This window comes from Fonsecaea nubica (genome assembly GCF_001646965.1).
Source record: "Fonsecaea nubica strain CBS 269.64 chromosome Unknown Scaff10, whole genome shotgun sequence".
Taxonomy (NCBI): domain Eukaryota; kingdom Fungi; phylum Ascomycota; class Eurotiomycetes; order Chaetothyriales; family Herpotrichiellaceae; genus Fonsecaea; species Fonsecaea nubica.
In genome coordinates this window covers 380,243-400,933 of record NW_019173683.1, presented here as the reverse complement: position 1 = coordinate 400,933, position 20,691 = coordinate 380,243, and the positions used below count along the sequence as shown (strand labels likewise).

At 52.1% G+C, this 20,691-nt stretch overlaps 7 protein-coding genes across 7 annotated transcripts; 3 read left to right on the top strand and 4 right to left on the bottom strand.

Annotated features, from left to right (window-relative positions):
• Positions 1 to 1,524: 1,524 nt before the first annotated feature.
• AYO20_02423 (hypothetical protein) lies at positions 1,525 to 5,608 on the bottom strand (the record flags this gene model as incomplete). The annotated part of the gene is made up of 10 exons (XM_022640727.1): positions 1,525 to 1,689; positions 1,739 to 2,015; positions 2,121 to 2,247; positions 2,331 to 2,747; positions 2,810 to 2,910; positions 2,970 to 3,190; positions 3,237 to 3,545; positions 3,607 to 3,757; positions 4,577 to 4,649; positions 4,750 to 5,608. The coding sequence occupies 10 exons, from the start codon at positions 5,606 to 5,608 to the stop codon at positions 1,525 to 1,527; spliced, it is 2,700 nt and encodes an 899-aa protein (XP_022503376.1).
• Positions 5,609 to 6,275: 667 nt separating this feature from the next.
• AYO20_02422 (hypothetical protein) lies at positions 6,276 to 7,430 on the top strand (the record flags this gene model as incomplete). The annotated part of the gene is made up of 4 exons (XM_022640726.1): positions 6,276 to 6,342; positions 6,402 to 6,794; positions 6,891 to 6,940; positions 7,071 to 7,430. 4 exons carry the CDS (start codon positions 6,276 to 6,278, stop codon positions 7,428 to 7,430), a joined length of 870 nt encoding a protein of 289 aa, XP_022503375.1.
• A 499-nt stretch (positions 7,431 to 7,929) lies between these two features.
• Positions 7,930 to 10,639, bottom strand: AYO20_02421 (hypothetical protein; the record flags this gene model as incomplete). Its single annotated transcript, XM_022640725.1, has 5 exons — positions 7,930 to 8,413; positions 8,471 to 8,861; positions 8,973 to 9,195; positions 9,254 to 10,478; positions 10,530 to 10,639. 5 exons carry the CDS (start codon positions 10,637 to 10,639, stop codon positions 7,930 to 7,932), a joined length of 2,433 nt encoding a protein of 810 aa, XP_022503374.1.
• Positions 10,640 to 11,148: 509 nt separating this feature from the next.
• On the bottom strand, positions 11,149 to 12,162 carry AYO20_02420 (hypothetical protein; the record flags this gene model as incomplete). The annotated part of the gene is made up of 4 exons (XM_022640724.1): positions 11,149 to 11,303; positions 11,400 to 11,527; positions 11,666 to 11,963; positions 12,063 to 12,162. The coding sequence occupies 4 exons, from the start codon at positions 12,160 to 12,162 to the stop codon at positions 11,149 to 11,151; spliced, it is 681 nt and encodes a 226-aa protein (XP_022503373.1).
• A 1,469-nt stretch (positions 12,163 to 13,631) lies between these two features.
• On the bottom strand, positions 13,632 to 16,082 carry AYO20_02419 (hypothetical protein; the record flags this gene model as incomplete). The annotated part of the gene is made up of 11 exons (XM_022640723.1): positions 13,632 to 13,742; positions 13,831 to 14,129; positions 14,214 to 14,493; positions 14,556 to 14,645; positions 14,701 to 14,739; positions 14,797 to 14,894; positions 14,953 to 15,048; positions 15,105 to 15,259; positions 15,345 to 15,541; positions 15,615 to 15,667; positions 15,818 to 16,082. 11 exons carry the CDS (start codon positions 16,080 to 16,082, stop codon positions 13,632 to 13,634), a joined length of 1,683 nt encoding a protein of 560 aa, XP_022503372.1.
• A 635-nt stretch (positions 16,083 to 16,717) lies between these two features.
• AYO20_02418 (hypothetical protein) lies at positions 16,718 to 17,960 on the top strand (the record flags this gene model as incomplete). The annotated part of the gene is made up of 4 exons (XM_022640722.1): positions 16,718 to 16,858; positions 16,937 to 17,154; positions 17,204 to 17,354; positions 17,490 to 17,960. 4 exons carry the CDS (start codon positions 16,718 to 16,720, stop codon positions 17,958 to 17,960), a joined length of 981 nt encoding a protein of 326 aa, XP_022503371.1.
• Positions 17,961 to 19,694: 1,734 nt separating this feature from the next.
• AYO20_02417 (hypothetical protein) lies at positions 19,695 to 20,174 on the top strand (the record flags this gene model as incomplete). The annotated part of the gene is made up of 1 exon (XM_022640721.1): positions 19,695 to 20,174. The coding sequence occupies one exon, from the start codon at positions 19,695 to 19,697 to the stop codon at positions 20,172 to 20,174; it is 480 nt and encodes a 159-aa protein (XP_022503370.1).
• Between the last annotated feature and the right edge of the window lie 517 nt (positions 20,175 to 20,691).

The following is a 20,691-nucleotide window of genomic DNA, read 5'->3' as shown; positions in this document are numbered from 1 at the left end:
GCTATTTCGCGTCAGACTATGCGGCTAATTTTTGACAACCGGGCCGGCGCTATAGAGATTTAGCTTATGTCTTTCTTGGCATCATGGCTCTTCGTTGTCGCTGACGGCGTCTCGCACTAGCTGTTCGTCCTCCTCGTTCAAGCGTGTCCTCGCATAGGCCTCCAGTCGTCGAGCCTCACGTATGGCGTTATCTAAGTTTTGATTGCTCCCCATCGAGGACGAATTTCTTACGAAAAGGGTCTCCAACATGTTCTGGAACATCCGAACCTTGATCCAGGCCTCTCCAGACACGCCCTCGGGTTCGGGGAGGATACAGCAGGAGACATCGAACGACTCTCTGACTGCTCCAGTGGTCTGGCTGGCCTGCACCAACCAATGTTATTGCCATGTCACCCGGCGGCCCAATGTCAAAAACAAGTGGCACAGTGACGAGAAATGGCAATGAGGAGCGATCCAACCTTGACTCAAAGGTAACTATCGTTAGGCATAATGGCGCCTCCATCCCTATCGACAATATCAGCCATATCCGATCTGACGGCCGCCTCATCGCTATCGAGTAACTGTCGGCACATGTGCCTACAGGATCTTGTGTGAAATCTGGGCGAATTTTGTTGAGGGTCGAATTGGACAGAATATTGGATCTTTTCCAAAGTTGGGCCTGCAAATTCGTCTTGCTGGGGATTTCGCGCAAGAAAAAGATCTTGTTTCCTTTCGGCGACTTCCGTTGATGAGACAAAAGAAGGATCGTTTGGCAAATCTTCCGAGACTAAGTAGAAGACAGTCGAGGTGTCACCAGTGAAAGGGCCAGGCAACAGTGCAAGTCTCCTCTGAACCTCCGCGAGTGACGGTCTGGCACAGGCTATTCAAGGATCTATATCTTGAGGAATGAATGGAATTCTCGTCTAGTATTGTCACAGATTCACTGTGAGGAACACTTCCCTGCCCTGCCTCCAACGAGGGATTCCGTCCCCCTGAGGATCTGTGACAATGTTCGAATGGTGAAATGTTCTTGCTCTGTCAAGAACAGATCTTCGAACATTGTCACAGATCATCCTGGCCGCGATGCGCCATCTTGGCTACAGTAGGGACGAGAGAGAGAAACGGATTTTTTTTTCGTAGGACGAGAAGATTCAAATACCCTGTGTGCTTCTTCGTGAGGAGCTTCAACTATAGCGGCAGGATATTCCCAGAAAAACTCTAAGCCTGTTTGAGTCACTCGACAAACCCAATCAATACATTGCTTGGCAATCTCTGCCAAGGATTCACACCCGAGACAGCCAGACCACGAGGTATTTAGAGCGGAAAACAATCAGGATCATTGAGCCAAGCACCGGATACGGAATAGCGAGGCAGAGATGACGATACAGAAGAAGAGAGCGCCATCATTCTATTAAAGACCCCGACAAGGTATCGAAATCTTGATTAATGCGATTCTCCCCGGATGTCTGGCTCCGCACGCCTATCCTTGCGCCCTGCCCGCTCCGCGGAGCCAGCTCGACAAGATCAGTCACTTCAAGTAGAATTTCAGACCGTCGCGACATGCGTAGTAGTCTGGCCCTCCTTGGAGAGAAGGTCGGCAGGCGGAGTGCCGGGGCTCGTTTTCTCCTCTTCCAAGTTGTTGTCCGTCAAGTGTGCAGCGACCGTCTTCCCGAAAAGCGCGTCGATTTCCTCCAACGCCATACCGTTCGCCTGCAGCCCGAGGAGGTTAGCCAGACATTCTTTAGCATATATGGCGCACCGATCGTGCGCCGTATGGGTACAAGGAAGGGGGGTCCGTGAGGCTCACATCTGGTAGGAAGAAATAGATATGCACCGTGTGGGCAATCCCCAGACACACAAAGACCAAATAGTATTTCCACCCGATGGTCGCCTGGGCGGTCGGCGACAGCTCGAGCCAGAGGACGTCCATGAGGAAGATGGCAGAGACGGCGTAAGACGTTGCCTGGCTGCGGAGGTGGGACGGGAAGATCTCGGTGACGGCGGTGAATTGATTGATGTCAATCAGGCCGCCGTATCTATAACGAGAGGAGAGAGTGGTCAGTAACGGTTCGGAAGAGAGGAGCAAAATAAAGAGGGATTCAGCCGTCACAGCCCTGGTTCCATGGAAGATCGAGACTCACGCAATCACATAGAGATACAAGAACACTACTGCAGCTGCAGCGAGGCCTTGGGATGGAGTATAGCTGTATTTCCCAATGAGACCGGTGGCGATGATGAACATTGACATGTTGAGGGTAAAGCCCACCACTAGATAAGAACCAGTTCGTTAGCCAGTCAATTACGTGGACGTTGGATCTCTTGTGGGGGTTTTCAAAATGGTTATCACTCACACAGGGCCTTTCTCCGTCCCATTTTGTCGCTATAGTAGGCGCCGACGAAGTTCGCAATCGCAGCAAGTGTGTTGTATATAGCGCTGAGCATCAGAGAGATCTCCGCGTTGAGGCCTAAGGACCGGTAGAGCAACACAGTGTAGTTGTTGATCACCAACGTTCCGTTGTTTTGCCCACCAGCCATGACGAGAAATCCCAAAATGAGTCTCTTGCGATACGTTTTGGCAGTGAACAGCTGCCATTTGCCGTCTTCAGCCAGGACCGCTGCATCAACAGCCTGCTGACGTTCGATGAGAGCCAGTTCTCGTCGGGCAAAGTGTTCCTCCGTGTCGTTGGGGTCATGGTGCAGTTTGCAAAGTGTCTTGAAGGCTTCGTCGCGTCGACCGCGCTGTAAAAGCCATCGAGGGCTTTCTGGAACTGTGGTGCCAGAGAGTCAGTCGAACAGGTACTGACATCGAAAACACGTCGGATGAACCTACTAAAGAAAGTACCGGTGATGAGAACAAGGCCAAGTAGACAAAGGACGGCATTTGGGAATCTCCACGAAAAGGTGGTGCTTGGGGCATGGAAGCAGCCGAACCTGGCGAAGAAAACAGGTTAGTTTTCTGGCTCTCGTCTTTATTTCATTACGAAACTCACCCTATCCAGCCGGCCAAAAAGTAGCCAGCATTCACAAAGCTTCCATGGGCACCAGTCATCATGCCGCGAGAGTGCGGCGGCGACACTTCGGCGTAGTATGTCGGCATTGCAGCAAGTGTGTTGCCAGCGGCGAGACCTGTGATGACCCGTGCTACAAGGTACTTTGCAACGGGTCCCGTAACGTTAGGGACATGAAGTATCAATCTCGGTACAGCCGTGGGCTATGTCACCAAAATTCCAAGGAGAATAACAAGTAGATTGGCATACCATTGGGACATTGACTGATCCGGTCTGAATGGCCGCTCCGACCACCCCCATTACACCCGCGATGCGAAACCCATTCAGGCGACCAAATCTGTCGGCTGTCCATCCGGAGAACAAAGTGCCAAAGAAGCCTCCGGCGAAGAACACTCCATTGACCGCCCCGATGATCGTGTTGGTGTGAGAATAGCCCGGAGCTGTAGGGTCGGCCTCCAGGGACAGAGACTCATAGAAGGTTGGTTGACCCAGAGTGGTTGTGATGACGGCCAGGGCGAAACCGGCAAACAACGAGCCGGTTGCGGCGAACAGGATAGTCTATCGACGAGCATGCCATCAGCAATCTGGAACAAGTGGTATCAGAAAGGATGGGACTAACTCGAGCGTTGTAGCTCGTGTAATTTTCCATCGTGAGCTCTCTCTCACGGGCGATGTCGTCCGGATTGACGTCGGCAAAGGCAACAATGGGTGATGATGTTGCGTAGTATAGAGAGGAAGGCAGCAACGGGGACAGGTGCGGTTCCATAAACCTGTGTCTCCATCGATCTATATACTTTCGTCCCCTTGGTGAAACCCCTGGGGAGTCCGGGGAGTGGAAATCGATGTGGAGGTGTCAACCAGGGTCCAGTGGCCACGAGCCTCCGAAACAGCAACGAAGTATATTTGATATTAGGTACACGAGGTTCATAGCAAAACGTGGCCAAGTGGACGCGAGGGGCCGAGATTGGCCTTTCAAATCTAGCCGAGAGACTGGTAAACACAACAGGGCGAGGCTTCGGCAGAGCAAATTCTTCAGAATTCATCCGAGCAAATAGCAGCAGGCCAGACATCCAGCCGAGCCGACCACTCAGAGAATATGGTGTGACTCTATCCGGAATTTGCTTGTGCTGTTTCTTGTGGAGCCCAAAGAGAATCTTATTACATACATAGACTACCCTTGAGAGTCTCGAAGCGAGTGGCAATAAGAAGGTCCGGATCCGCAAAGATGCTCGACAGCGAGGCTGAGAGTCTTGGGTCCACTGGTGTCAATGGTTCACGGCGCGGAGGTATTCGCTTTTATGTATAGCCAAGATTGTGATGCTAAAGCTGCACATCTCAGGTATTCTCACTTCTCACGGCAATAATGCCCACGGGTATACCGAGTACATGACCCTACAAGGCTGTGACACTTTGGTATAGCAGGTCGATCTTGGGTACTTGATATAACCAATCCTCCCCTAATGTTGACGCACTATCTTATTCCGCTTCAGAAAATTGCAACCGCGTTTGGGGGCGACCCAACCAGCCCAGGCATGTTGAGTGGCACAGAGCAGAGAAGGAACTCGTAGCGCTTCACCTTTGCACAGTACTCTCCCAATGCTTTGAGATCCCAGAGCTCGCCGATATACATGCCGAAGAAAGTGATCAGGTACTTGTGCAAAACTGTGGAGAGACAGAAAGGTTAGTGTCAGCAATTTGTCGAGGTATATGGACTACATGTGGCTGGTAAGAAGGGAAGAAAGAAGAGAAGGAGAGGACAAACCCATTTCCGGCATCGTTCCCTGGCGAACACGACCGTCTTCCTCGACCGTTGGTGGGAAACTTTCGAAGGCAATGGCATCGCCGGCCACAGCAGAGAAGTGATGATTCCACATCCATCGCGCCATCTCTATGTTGCCTGCAACACCCGCAGCCTTGTGAGACCCCAGCAGAGCGGCTTGCTTCTCTGCGCTGCCAGCGGCTTGCAGCTCGTCGGTGAAGCCCGTCCGGACAATTAGGATGTCCCCATACTTGAATGAAGTGTTTTGATAAGCCGCCACGGCTTCCAGATCCGCTACCGTGATGGCGTATGAATCAAAGCAGTTGTACGCGATGCCTTTCGACTGTGCGTATGCCTTGTAGTCCAACAACACCCCTCTGCCCACCATACAACCGTGTTCATGCCAGTGATTCAACGTGGGTATACTCTTGTCTGCTACACCAGTGGGCTGGTTCAAGTTCGCCTTGCTTGGAGTCGATCCGTTATAGAACAATCCGGTAGGCTGATGGCCCCAGTGAACCAAACTATCCCACTGGCTTGAGCACTGAGTATTGAACGCCAGCTCATCATCGAATCCGTGGGTTTTGAACGGCCCTTCCATAGCATCCACTATCGTGTGTTCGGTTGGTCGACGGCCGAACCCAGGGGCTGCGATGGCATTGAGCGGCCAGTTCAACGAGATCGAGACGCCATCGCGGGCTTCTTTTAATGCCTCTTTCTTCACTTTGGGCGTCAGCAGGTTGAAACAACCGAGATAATCTTTCTTCCCGTCCTGGTCAAAAATTCCCCACGCACACCCTGGAGGCATGCCCTCCACGGATGGGAGGGCATCGAAATCAGGCAGAGCGTCAAAGTCGACCATTTTTGACAGTGTATCAAGCGCTGATAAATCTCAACGTCGGGTATGTGACCTCTTTTAACGAACGAGAAGGAACAGAAGGCGATGGACAGAAAGCTTTGGGTGAATTTCGCACTCTGTCGAAACTCGCTCAGAGTTCCGCCAAAGTATACAAGTAGTCCTCGTCAGTCCCTCCTACTCCGCACCACAGCGCAGTGATCGATACAGAGCTCGTTTCTCCTGAGCCTAGACACATAGCACTATAGTCGACCACAGGGTATCGATACGGGCCCCACTGGTTGCCGAATTGCCTCTCTCGGACGAATTATTATGCTTGATCGGCTCGAACAAACCGATAGGGTTGCTTTCGTTCGAGTTCTGCATGAAAGACCGTCGCCACTTACCCCAGTCGGCCGTCGGCTGTCGGTGGAATTGTCAGCCAGCAGTGACTCCAGGTCTACCCACAAGAGGAAATGCCGGCGGAGGTGATGGCGAAGAGGGGAATGGAAACTTGAGCCATTCATGCATGGGACATTAATATCTTCCAGGGAAAAAAATAAACAAAGATCCAGCAATCAAAAAAAAAAGAATATTCTCGTGCTCTCACTGCTCGTCGCCTCATACACAAAGTCCATAAACCCTTCCCCCCCCCTTTGTGTCACCTTTCGACCCAGCGGTCTGGTTTTCCGAAATGGCCGAGGTCAAGTTCGACGAGAAGATATTCGATGGCCTGAAGGGGAAGATTGTGATTATCACAGGTTTGTTTTACACCTCACAGGACCTTGTTGACGCGCGGTTAACCCACGAAATTCTCCAGGCGGGAGCAGTGGCATTGGCCTTGCCACGGTCAAATTCTTCTCGGCGCAAGGCGCGCAAATCGTCTCTGCAGACCTGAACCCGCCTCCGGAAGAGACGGCCAACGTCGTCTTTCGCAAGGTAGACCTCACCAAGTGGGACGAGCAGTACGACCTGTTCGAGTGGACGGCAAAGACGTACGGTCGGATCGACATCGCATTCCTAAACGCCGGGGTCGGCGAGATCGAAAATGTCTTTGTGGACGAATGCGACGATCGGGGGAGGTTGAAGGAGCCCAAATACTCGGTGCTGGCGGTCAATCTCATTGCACCCATAAACGGCTTCAAAATCGCCGTGCACTTTATGAAGAAACAGCCCGAAGGAGGAAGTATAGTCATCACCGGCAGTGGTAAAAGTACGCAGGCCCCCTTTCGAATATCCACCGTTGACCTGTCTTCCCCCTACATGACAGAGAGAAGATGTCGAAACTAACTGAAGCCCCCGAGCACAGGTTTCAATGGCGTCGGAGGCACCCCGATGTATGCTGTCTCCAAACACGGTGTAAGTAAGCTGCTGTTGTAGCAAGAGGTCGCAGGCACGCACGCCTGCAAACGACTTTCCCCCTTCTCCCTCTCGCTGGCAAAGTCATCTGCTGACCACGGGGCCGGACGTGTGTGGCCGCTTTGTACAGCTCTTGGGCTTGATCCGCACCCTGCGGACCGACATCCCAGAGAAATACAACATCCGACTTAACCTCGTGTGCCCATTCTGGACCGACACCGGTATCATCCCTCCCGAGGAGCGCGAGAAGATCGTCTCAGCCAGGGAGTGCATGCAGCCGGCCGACGTCCCCGCGAAAGCGGTCGCCTACCTCTCTCTCAACCCCCAATGTCAAGGGACGGTCTTGTATGCTGCCTGTGGCAAGTACTTTGACGTGGATTGGGGATTTCATCTCACCCGTCCGGTGTGGCTGGGGGCGAAGAACCACTTGGACCGAGTCTCGTGGGAGGAAGATCCCGCGGCGCTGGCATTCAAAACGAAGTTCGAGTGAAAGAGCGACATGGGAGAGGCAAGGGCATAAATGATTCCAGGGTGATCGAGCTACGGAGCAAAAACTCAGTAGGATGACTTGAAAGCAATGACTTCAGAAGAAATATCGGCGGGGTTGCTGTTTGCTTGCCTACTTACTCCAAAGACGTTGGGTGGGCCTGGATACATTCATAAGGGAAGGAGACTTTTTCCTCCGGGTGGCCCCTGGACAATCAAAACACCTCGTGTATCACTTATTAGGATTTTTACATTGTCTTTGTAGGGTAACGTCAAATCAATAACCTATAGGATACGAGGTATTCAGGTAGCAATAGTAGAAACGGTGCCCGGCCCGGACAGAGTCGTCTGGTTCTGGGGAACATTATTGTACACGTGCAAGGCCAGAGCTCTCACACTAGAATACACGCTGGCCATAAAAAGCAAAGCCGTTGCGTTGAATGGCGATGGCCAGCCGGGCAGAAATAACAGACTCCCTTCCACACATGACATCGTAAGTTTCGTTACTGCGGGGCCTGCATCGAGGCATACCACGTCTGTGGGTCAAAAAGATCGTCAGAGAACATAGCCTCGAGGGTGCTATTGGCGTTGAAGTTCAGGAAGAAGTTCGCGTCCTGCAACGGATCGTAGCCAAAGGATGATCTTTCCGCTGATCTTTCAGCCTGGGGACCACCACCACCACCACCATCTTGGTTGAAGCCGGTACCAGTTTCGGTTCCCACTTCTTCGCTACCCGGTTCAGGGCTCTGCCACCGGGACGCATGGGGCAGAATTCGGAGAGGCAAGAAGTCCTTTTCGGCCAAGATCTTGAACAAGGAGCATGCCCACGCCGAGGCAGGCCAGAACGACTCCATCTCCTCCAATATCATGGTTCCAAGCTGGTACTTGTTTGTTGCAATCCTGTCAACCCGGCCTTTCTCTCGTGCTTCTTTGATGATTTCGGCGTACGTGACCATGGCCCCGAAGATGGGGGTGTTCCTGAATTTTCTGGATTAGCATCAAAAAAGAGCCTCCCAGTGAGAAGCAGAGATGGTTCCAACTTACAGGAAATTGGGAGAATATCTCAAGCAATCAGAGTTTAGGAGCTCTTCATACAAGTTCAGCGTCCTGGCAGCGGCCCGGACCATTTCAGCCCGGATCTCGGACACTTTGTGCGAGCAGCTGGCATCCCAAGCTTGACTTTTTTCAATGTGTCTTCGAAGGTAGCGACAGACGACCGACAGGGTTCGTTCGGTACTCAGTTGCAGAAACATGATCCACCGCATCTCCGTAGGGACGGGTGTTCCATCTTTCACTCCCCCATCGGACTGGCTAGCGATGTAGCTTGATAGTTCCGTTCGCAGGATGGTTATTTCGCGTTGACATTCATAAAGTTCTCTGATGGCATCTTCACTGCCGAGAGTGTAATCCAAATCGACTGTGATCGTTCGATCCACTGGAGAGGGATAAAAGTCAATCGTCTTCATCTAAGCCACCACCAAAGTCATACACGAAGGCAATCATGGATAGGTACGCTTTCACCAACTGACTCAAATTGCAAACTTACATAAAGCGGCTTGACGAGCTGTCTTGACGGCGAAGAAAACCTGGGTGCCCGAGTATTCAGTGAAGTCAACCAGAGTCTCTGTCTCGGAGCCAGGGTAACGGCCGAGGGGAGATGCCTCCCGTCTTTCATAGAAGTCTGCATCACTAAGCTCTTCCACGTCAATCTCCTTGCTGTTGATCGTGAGGGGACGGCCCATGGCAACCGAGGCGTTGCAGTCCCTGCTCTAGTCCCAGTTAGAATAAAACGAAGGAAACCCTGGGAATGCGAGGAACCAGACTCACGTAGACGGTCCAGAAGGTCCTGCGCCACATTGATCGTTCCTGTTGACTTAGACGGGCCGCCGCGGGCACAGCCTTGTGCAGTCCGATGGCCAGTGCCAGGTTCGAGGCACACGAGATCCAGTATTTGGTGCCCTTTTCCTCGCTGAAGTCGGACCACCACATGCTGACGAACAAAAGGGCTTGAATGATCCGGAGTTGGTCGTATTCACAGTTCAATGCGTAGAGCAGGGTCGCACGTTCGTAGAAATATGCCTTTGCCTCGTGGAGCGAGTCAAACCCCGCGCTTGTCAGCGCATCCTGGGAGACATATTGCGACGATGAAAAGAAAATCGAATGTAACAGCATGGGGCAGGTGATGTGCCCATTTACGAAATTCTCGTAGATTTCGTTCAACTCATATCTGTCTGTGACGGGACAGGTGGGCAGCACGTGCTCTCTGAACGCGAGGAAAAAGATGCGCGCTACAGAGGTCTCTGGGAAATAAAGGATGTTCTTGAGCCTCGTAAGGTAGAACGTGTCCACCGAGTTCAAGTGGCCGAAGACGGTGTCTCCACTGGTGGTGGGCTGGAGTATTTTTGGCTCCCACCGATGGGATGGACATGTAGCAACGGGAAATGGCTCGTTGGAGAGACTCATACTGGTCGACTGTCCGGTCTCTGGGACAAGGCGGCTGCTTCTTTTGAAACGTCGATGGCCAGCCATGTGAGGCAGGAACGAATATGAAAGAGTGTCGCCCGAGTATACAAAATACCTCCGTGGTCTGGCTTTTACCGTTGAAGTTGTCGTCGGTTGAGCAGAGTGCTCAGGCCTTGTTGATCCCCACGAGAGCGCAGAGTGACCCTCAGACGTGTGCCTGACAGCCTCGAGAGGACCGCTCCAGACATTGCTCTCGAAAACATTGGAAGCGCCGCCACCTGCTGAAGACTTTACTCCTGAGGAGGACGAGTCGACTGTTGGGAAGTCGACAAGCTCGCGCTGGGCCTCGCCCTGAATATAGGCCGCCCCTTGAAGCCCGTGATTTCGAACGCCATAGTCGCCACTGATCGATGCGCGCGGCAGGCTCGTCGCTGCCTCAACAACAGGGTGAGCTTGGCCGATAGAGGTTGGCTTAGGCTTCAGCGGAGCTTGCAGACCATCTACAGATGCACTCTGCGCATCTCCCAGCAGACCGTCGACCCGTGTGGCAGGTTTGCTGTAGGAACTTTTCTGACGCTCGCGATATTGCCTTACAAATCGGTCAAGTTAGCTGTGATTCCTGTTTGGGGCGGGTTCCAACGAACCGCCTTCGCTCCGGGAGAAGTTCACATGGAACCCCAATCGACACACAGGAAGAACACTGTCCGTCATTTCCAGGCGAAGCCGCATTGCAGCGGACTTTGCGCGCATGACAGCGCACGCACGCTCTAGCTGCCCTCGCCCCACGAGAGGCCACCGGACCTTGTCGAGATTCACCTCCAGCATCTAAAGAGAGCATCCTGATTGCTGGGTACCGATGCCTTTGATCCGATTGACAGGCTAAGGAGGAGGAGAGATCCCTTTCTTGCCGACCGAAAGGCACAAACGCGGCAGATTTGGGATATTAAAGTCCCTGGTGGTCCGTGGCGAATTCGGTCCGAGGTTGACCGGAGCGCAGTAACCGTAAAAGGAAAGACGTGGCTCCACTTTATTCCCTCCGAATGTCCTCCTTCTCCATGCCCCCGCAGACTGCGAAGCGAAAAAGCCACTAGTCGAGGCGGGGGGGAGATGGATAGATTGTGGAAGAGAGGTCAGGAGATCATGAGGATTTTACAGCCTTGGGTCTCCCCCAAATCAATGGGCTGTGTGGGGGTGACCAAGTAATGAGATTTCCAATCTTATCTGAGCCATATCTCAACAAGAACAACCTCTCATCTCCTTCAGTTGATGACAGATGGCCCTGTCAGGCGGTGGCTGGTTCTCAGGACTATTTCTTGCCATCCTTTGAGGAAGTCTCCATCCTTGTAGTCGTCATGATCCACATCCAAGTATCCGAGGGGGGCCCAGATGCGAGGGACAATCGCCAATGATCGACCTGGGATGGAGCATCAGTATGTTTGAGGATTGTAGATGAGTTTTTACTTTGGTGATATGCAGTCAAGAAAACAGACAACCAAAATCGATCACTTACCCTGCACACTTGTGTCGGAGGCGATCCTCACGAGGGCTTCGCCCGCGTCGTCGATCGAGGCGAAAACGGCTCCTTTCGAGGTAATGCGTTCGGCGACAGCATCGCTGATAATGTCGGTTTTGATGTACCTGGAGAGTCGGATGCATGGTCAGCTTATCAGTCATGTACGTAAGCTTCGGGAAAGGGCTGCTCTGATCGCACCCCTAAATGGCCCAGGGAGACCCAAATGCGCCAGAGACGAATGCGATTGATGACAAAATTCTTACCATGGCGCGATATAGTTGACCCTGGTGCCGTGTTGCAACGATGTCCTTCTCAAGCACCTCATAGTGCCCCGAAGCCCGAATTTGGAAGCATTGTACTGTGGTGAACCGGGTTGGTCAACGTAGCCGGCAAGACTGCCCTGCAGAACAAGGCTCGAGTCCGGGCCTTCATTCCCTGCCGAGACAGCCGCGTTGAACTGCTTGCGGAAGTAAAAGAGAGCCAACTTGATGGTGTAGAAGACGCCAATTAGGTTGATGTCCAATATCTTGAGATTTGGCTTCTGCGGTGTCGATGCGGAGGCTTGAAACGGTCACACACAGAAAAGTCAGTCTCGAATCGGGCCATCTCGTTGTCCTCGCAAGGAGTCGAGGCGGGAGCAGGTGGTTAGTGACTACCCACAGTCATCCACAAACACTGGATCTTGCCCGCTAATTCCAGCATTGGCGACAACAATATCGACACGGCCACTGGGGGATTTTGCCAGCGTCTCTTCGAACATCTTTGCCTGGTCCTCCCAGTTGGTCACGTCACAATGCGAAGTCCATATTTGTCTGTTGGGAAAGACGCAGATTGCCAGGTGTTAGAAGAGATTTCTGCCCAGGGTGCCATGCGGGTACCCTTCTCTTTGCCAATTGGAAGCGTTTGGAGGGGGGAACATATCAAATGTTTCTTGAGGGGTTGAAGCGTACCCTGGATATGATGATGCTATCTCTGCCGCACGACGGTCATCGAGGTCACCGATCATGACATAAGCCCTTCAAGGAAAACCACCATTAGCTGTCCTGGGGAGACTCTCTCAGGATTCCATGACGGAGTCCTCTATGGCATGACGAAGCGTACCCTGCGCTGGCTAAGGATCGGGCATAGACCGCCCCTATTCCATTTGCTCCTATATTGTTGGAAGAGGTTCAATGTCAGTCAGTCAATTTTCAAGGGGCGGAAGGCTGCTTCTGCCAGACAGCTCATGCGATGAAATGCTCATCATCTGGCTCAGAAGACGTAGGATATACGTACCCCCCGTAATGATGGCGGTCTTGCCCTTGAGTTTGCTCCGATCAGCCTCGACACTGCAGTCAACGGCATTTGGGTCGCTGTGGCTCGTAGACATTTCTTCGCTCTTAGTATTCTAAAAGGGGTTTTGTTTTTTTGTTTCCTGCTTTCTCACAAACAATTCTTTCTGGCCGTCTTCGGAGGATCAGATCAATAAACACCCCGTGGCGGACTATAGTTGATATTGTTTCAACAATGGTCCCATCTCATTAACAACGTCTTTTTTTAACTTAACAAAGTCCTCGCCTTTGCCAAACCTGCTACGCAACAAGTATACCAAGAGTCGAGTCCCGCCCTGCCCTCCTCATTGACTCCAACCTCGGCCAAACTCCAAATGTTCCATGCTTGGGCTAGACGCGATGTTCGGCTGACCAGAAAGAAGTTTCAGCGGCCCACACAGTTGTCGGCCGAAATTACACACAGCCGAACCAACCGGATTCGGGTGCAGCATTATTCATTAGCCTCGCCGCCATGAACTATTGGCCGCTTCGCACTCTGGGCGATGGAAGACTTCCTCACATTTCAGGGACATGCAGTGGATTGGGCCAAATCGGGAAATCAAGGTAGAGAGGTCTGGTCCTCTGCTCGGCTCGCCGAAGTTGAGCTACACTGTCCATAGCCTGCCTATCTCCTTTCTGAACGAAAACTCTCAATCCTCGGTTGACTTCCGGATTGCCCTGATGGCGGGGCTCTGGTTTGATCCCGTGTACCATCACACCGCTCACAGACAGATATTTGCAGCTGTCACATGGGAACCTCGTAAAATATTTGAATCAGTGCAGCATAAAAAGAGCTCGATTATTGGGGAGGACAGAAGAACTGAAGTTGGAAGCCAAAGGGCAACACTTTATGATTGAACACAGCTACTATCTCTACCAGATCTACCCTGTGTCCCATATCTGCGACCGGCGAGCGCCACTAGACCCCGTTGATATACCAAGAAATGTCATTCCCATCCATCTCTCTCTGCGAGAAGCCATTGCCAAAGTACGAGAACCTGTTGACACTGTTGTATGCCCAATCATAGTCCTTTTCATTTGAGTGAGAAAGTCAGCTGCTGGGTCGCAAAGCGTTTGGTGACATGGGGGAAAAGGGGGAGAAGGTAGAAAATATATACCTCATAGCGCGGTTTCGCCATTGCCTCGAAGAAGTGCAATCGACTTCCCGGCCACATCATGATGGGACCATCGACCGTGCCACCCTTGAACCACGACCGACAGGGCGAACTCCACGCGGTTCGCTTCAGGAACAGCTCTCGATGGCGTCTGAAATCTTCCACCGCCTCCATCTTTGGCGCAAAGTACTTCACGTCTTCTGTCTGGAGCTTCTCCACAAATTTCTCGAGATACCGTGTAATGATTTCAATCACAGGGAGAATGGAGCCGTGACCGTAGGGCCCAAACGGTCCATTGATCACTGGGAGTGACGATCGTCAGTAACGGGTGTCCAAATTGCAAGAATCTGAACCCTATCGATTCAGTACGGACTCTCTGGACTTACTGAAGTAGTTGGGGAAGTCCGGGACTGTTGCACTGAGATAGGTGTATGGTTGGTCTTTCCAGGCATCTCGTAAGTCGATCCCCCGTTGACCTACAATGGGATATCGGGGTCGGAAGGACACATCAAACCCTGTAGCACAGACAAGGACGTCGATCTTGCGTTCTTTTCCATCGGTCGTGATGATGCTGTCTTCGGTAATCTCCTGGATCGGGGAGAATGTCACCTCGCATTTTTCGTCATTGGTCAAGCACTCCAGGTAGCCGTTGCCTGGTGTTGGTCGCTGCGGTAGGAGGTTAGCAAGTCAAGGGCGACGAGGAGACCGAATTGTGCCTGATAACATACCCTGCAGCCGACTGCGTAGTTGGTGGGAACCATCTTCTCAATCAAGTCTTTCCTTCCTGAGAGCTTTTTGGCCATTTCTTGTCTCGCAAACTGGAGCAGCGTCAGGATCCTGAAGTATAACTGGGACTGTTCAACAGCGACTTACAGCAAGTGCTTCTGCTTGCTCAGCCGACCCATTGATGATCTGATCAAGATTCTATTAGCTCGACCTCCAGACATGCCACTCAGGTGGTAGACCAACAAATTTAAATCGCTGGTTGAGCTCTTCTTCCACCATCTTGCGATAATGGAGATACTTGGCTGGATTGGCAGCGAACTCGGCCTTTTGCTCTTCAGTGTCTGTTGGGCTAAGGTCAGTTACAGTCTCTTTGCTGTGTCGAGATGCCTGGGCTCTCACAGTTGAAGTTGGCGCCGTTTTCACCAGCGTACTTCTGGGCAAAACCCGCCGTAATCCAGGTGGATGACCGTTGGTAGGAGATCATTTTCTTCACGCCTATACCGAGTCTTTAGTATTCTGTGAGTCGTTTCCAACGTTCTGCCTAGACTTACGAGGAAATATTGCGGGAATGATCTGGACGGCACTCGAGCCATTTCCAATGATGCCGACGACCTTGTCGTCCAAGTCAACCGTATCGTCCCAGGCGGCACTGTGGACTTTATTCTTGAATTTCTCCACTCCAGGGACAGCCGGCCATTTCCAATTACTGGGACGTTGATTTGATCAGCAGTCTGCACACTATACCACACAAAGTCTGGCATTGTGTCGCCTTCAACGCAGGTATCACTCACTTCAAGACTCCGGTCGCGTTGATGAGGACTTCCCCTTCGTCGTAGAAAGCGGCTTTCTCGTTCCCGTTAGGGATGATCTTGATTTTCCATTTCCCGGTCTCCTCATTCCACCACGCGCCAGACACTGCATGCCTCAGCTTAACAAAGCCCTGCATGTGATGCTTGTCCACAATGTCTTTGAAGTACCCCAGGATCTCCTGTGAGGTTGCATAGCTACCTCCTGTCAGTGGAAAAAAGGCACCAAGAATGACGAGGGATAAGCTGCCTTACTAGCTGGTCCAGTCTGGCTTTGAGTGCCACGAAAACATATAATTGACGGCTGGCTATGCCAGGAGTTAGTGTCAATGGAGCGCACCAGAGGTTCAGATACCTACAATGTCACAAGCACACCCGGGATATCTAGAAAGAAGGACATCAGCAGAATCCAAAAAGGCGGTCTCTATGAGAGGCGTACTTATTCTCGTACCACGTACCCCCAACTTCGTCGTTCTTCTCGTAACATTGCACCACGACGTTGCTGTCCTTCTGTTGGCCGATCGCATGGACAATGTTGATGGCGGCGGCACCAAAGCCAATTATCAGAATCTTGATGGGACGTCGGGCTCCAAGATAAGTGTCGGGTATCATATAGCCTGTCTCGTCTGCCTTGGGGACTTTCTTTGCGTAGTTGACCACTGCCTCCAGCACATCACCGGGGGTGTCGGGGATAGATTCATCCGTCACAATTCCAGGGGCCATCTTGAGATTCTCACTATGTGTGACGGGCAGGCACACAGGTCACGGCCACTGTCTGTCGAGCTGTAGGGTCTTGTGCGTGTAGCTTGAGGCTTCCAAGGGAGTCTTGGTCGGCTGGTCAAGCTCTATATCAGTCTGCCATGGCGGCACTACGAGACTGGACATAGTGCAGACACGCGCTCGCCTGTCACTCGGTTCAGACTTACCGTTATTCACCTGATGAATTGGGTGACCAGCGGCTTCGATGAACCATAGTACGGTATCGCGTGTTTCCCTGAGGCCGAACGTCCAGCCCTAGGGAATGGAGCTCCACAGAAGGAGCAGCTGGAGAATAGCTCCACACATTTTCGCCGAAGAAGGGCTGCTCGACATGGTGGCGTGGACGTGGGTCTCGGCTCCCATGCCCACAGCCGATCGGGTTCACTCGGAGAATGCCACGAGCCATGACTAACTCGGTACCAATCGGATGAATTGGGCATCTTGGATGAATCCCCCACCAGCTGGATGAAGAGCCTCGGTTGAACCTCTTTCGCGAGTTCCAAACAAAAGCTTTGTGGATGGTGATACTCACCATTCATAGTCTATTTCGCTTTGTGCTTCCTTGCACGCGGATAGAGATTGTCGCGCTAAAGCTAAACATGGACACAGCCTTGAGCAAAGTCTCCTCGGACTGTGTATACGATTTGAGCGCTTTTGACCCGGCCAATGTGAACCCTCAGACGATACAATTGAACCGTTCCATTTACTCCAAAAGTCAGGAGGATGCGAAATGGTGGGAGGTATGGGCATTTGCTCATCTTTGGCCCGCCTGAACGGGGTCCTTAAAGTCACCATAACGCGAGGCTGACCATCGTCAGGTCGGAGCAGAAGTCTACCGTGACATGCGGGAGAAAGGCCAGGCCGCCTTTCCCGCATTCAAATATGTTGAAGGAGCCACAAACATTGACATTCCGTCGAGGGAAGACGGGAGAACTGTCTTGTGCCGAGTCGTCAAGCCTTCCACGCCGTCAACCCAACAGCGAGGGATCTTCCTGCACGTCCACGGCGGCGGCTGGGTTCTGGGGACGGCCAAAGGGTAAAGAGTCCATCACCACGTTAGAGATCCTGTCTGAATCATCATCAAGCCAGGATCACCTCTTGAGTCACATCGCAGAAAACACGGGCTTAACGGTGCTGTCGGTCGAATACAGACTTGCACCTGAGCATAAATACCCTGCCGCTCTGCACGATTGCGAAGATGTTGCCGACTGGCTTGTGACGAATTCAGAAGCAACAGTGAGAATCGCCGTCACCAGAATAGTTCTCCCGCTAACGACTGTACTTTAGCTAGGCGGAAAACTCTGCTTTCTGGGTGGAGAGGTTATCACTACTCTCTCCCTAATTGCAGGATTGTAGCTGACATTGACTCAGTCTGCAGGAGCGACGTTGTGCGCACTGGTCTTGCTTCATCTCAAGGAGAGGAATAAAGCTGCAGAGATCAAGGGCGTGGCCCTGAGTTATGGGTGCTTCGACCTGTCCATTCTCCCTTCGTTGAAGCTCGCGCCAAGCACGTCCCCGATCCTCACACTCGAGGACGCTGAACGGTTTTACAGCGCCTATATCGAAGACATGCCCTTGGAAGTCCGCAAGACTAGAGCGGTGTCTCCAGCTTACGCCGACTTATCTGGACTGTGTCCGGCGCTCTTCCTGGTCGGGACCGAGGACGCTCTGGTCGACGATTCGGTCTTGATGCATTTCCGCTGGCTACGAGCGGGGAATCCGGCTGTGCTGCGTTTCGTGCCCGGCGCGCCCCATGGATTTACGCTGTTTGATGCGGCAGCCGTGGAAGTTGCTAAGAGTGGTTGGCAAATCACGATCGATTTTATCCGGAGCCTGCTCTGATGAACCTTGGAGGGTTTCATGCGGTGGAAAGACTCGATGGCAAATGTGAATAGATTTGATGATTGATTTGGGTCCTGGCGAAACCTCCATTTCATACCGTCTATACAACTACAGTACCTTGAACCCCATCTCCTTGTCCCCGATTCAATCGCCCAAATATTACCTCTACATATCATGACCTGCTTCAGATTACAACCCCAGACCATCCCCAGTCCCCCAGACACGCTGTAAGTTGACCGTTGAGGTTTGGGCAAATGTATCCAATATCCGAGCCATGAACATGGAGTCGAAAGCCATCCGAACGAAGCGCCACCGATTCCCAATGCGTGATCAGAGGTTCGCCTGTCGAGACGCCGTTGGTGGTGTAGTCACGGTGCTCCAATCACGCCGCCACGGGGGTTGTACACGCCCTGTTACTAGGAAATCCAATTGCCCAGATGCGGTTCTGTAGGCTAAATTAACAGCACCAAGTACGAGGGTGCGCACCAAAAGTACTGTTTACGCTAATTCAAATGACATATGTTACTTACTATAACAGAAGATTTACCTATCTCTTAGTAATAAGTTAGAGCTAATAGGCGGCAGCGTAGTCTATATTCTCAATCTTGATAGACGCTGTAGGCACTAAGAATTGAGCTCCGATATCTCCAGAGGCCGCTGTAAGGGCCAACGAAAACAAAGTCTGTTGTCTTTTGATCACCTCGTCACTCGATTACTAGCGTTGGCAATACTTTTAATGCACGCCTCGGTACAGCTAGGCATCCACTAGGTGTCTGGGTCTCTAGGAATCTAGCCACCGTATCTAGCCACCGTAACTACCAAGTCCCCATCCCAACAATTGGCTGGGTCGAACCCCAGGTCCGTCTTCCCCCCGGAACCCCGCCTGACAGTGGGTGGGGTAGCTCGTTTTCAAGCTGTCTCTGCTATATCAATACAAGCACCGTCTTCACAGTAGGCACTCGTAGGTCTGAATCCTATCTGGAGCCGAACTAGGACGAGTTTGGAAGCACAATACCGGAGAAGATGGCCTAGAAGGTACCATTCGCAGCGCGGAGGTGTTGAGCTTGAAGACTTAGGGCGCCACAACCTACCGCTCATTGTTGACCAAAGACGGGAGCCTCCTCAAGCGAGATGCAGCCGTACGTGCCCTTTTCGACAAGTCCCAGAATCAACTTTGTTAGAGAAACCTTGTTTAAAGCAATGCGAATGACAATCTGCCACATGCACCGGTACTATATGACGGCTCTGTCGTTCAAATCGCTTCTCGCGACCAAAACACCATGGCGATGGATGTTGTAGGCGAAGCCCGAGGTAACAGAAAGGTACTGCAACTCCGCTTGCCTTTGAAAATGGGCAAATCTAGTCCTCGGGTCAGTCCAAACGTCGACAGCGGTACGTGCTTGACTTCCAGTGCCTCAAACCTGGAGGAGACGTGGTGTTGTGCAATTGGTAGCCATAACCATCCCTGCAGGGCAGGCTGCATCCCGACTGATTTGTGAAATGCACAATGTCAGTCCTCCGACCAGTGAAGCGTACAGGCAGCCATCCATCATGACCAGCTGTTATTCAATCTAGAGATGCAAGGTGCCGCCTCACCTTGTGACAGATCCGGGGCGTTCAACCTCCCCTCTTTAGCCTTCTTAATCCGTTCATGTCAGCTCCCCCAAGCTCTTGAATGATCCTGCGCAACTCTCAACATATCTCTTCCCAGGCAACCTCATTGCAGCATTAAAAATGGGAAACAACTCGGCAAAACCCAAGCGGAAAATGAAGACCTCATTCATGTATCCGGCTCTCCACGACAAAGTTGTCAAGGCAGTGTCCCACAACGTCCCCTCCACCTGGTTTTGTGAAACCAACAGCGACAGGGACGCCAACAACGAGTGGGCGACCCATATCAAAGGCAGGTTCAGGGGGAGGAAGAACGCTTGCTGTAAAGATGGCTGGACCAGTCAGAAGGTGGCAATCCTGATAAGAGGTTACATGGACAACGGGTACAATGCCGAAGTATTCAATCAGCGTTGCAGGACGTGCAACCAGCTGGGAATCTTGATCCTGGACAAGAAGTCATACGTCGAACGAGTCGCGTACAGAATCCAGGTGTGGGCAGGTATCGAGATGGAGCGGCCACCCTACGTCTCCAAGCCAGGCAAGCCACATGAGACCGAATATTGCGAAGGCTGTAAGAGAGGCGTTTGTCGACGGAACGATTGACTGGCATATACACCACGCTGCTCGAACCTGATGTCGGGTACGCGATGATGAAGCCATGTGGATGAAAGTCTCGAGGTGAGGAACGGCACAATCCAACCATCTGAGCAAGCTGACGGCCGTACAAGAAGAAGGTCTGTTAACTTTGTGTCCTGAGCAGCATGATCTTATCTTGCAGGGCAATAGCAAAAGATGTATGAGCCGCAGTGTTTACTTGTGTGCAGGGGCAATCCAGAATCTAGGAAGGAGTGAGGCGTAGGAGCTGTTAGCTCTTCTTCTCAGGTGTCAGTCTGCGACGAGGAACCCTGGCTCTCAGTCAGACGTCGCTGCTGCATCACTAAAACATCATAAACAGTGGCAGCTGCGGTTGAGTACCTTCCAAGCAGCCCAGCCACTCCTTCGTCTCTTTCATGTCTTTCAGAACAACAGATACCACTTCTACTACTTAGCATCCCACGCAGATGCTCCAGATTTCCCAACACCTTTGAACGTAGAATCCTCAACGTGACCAGAGCTGATG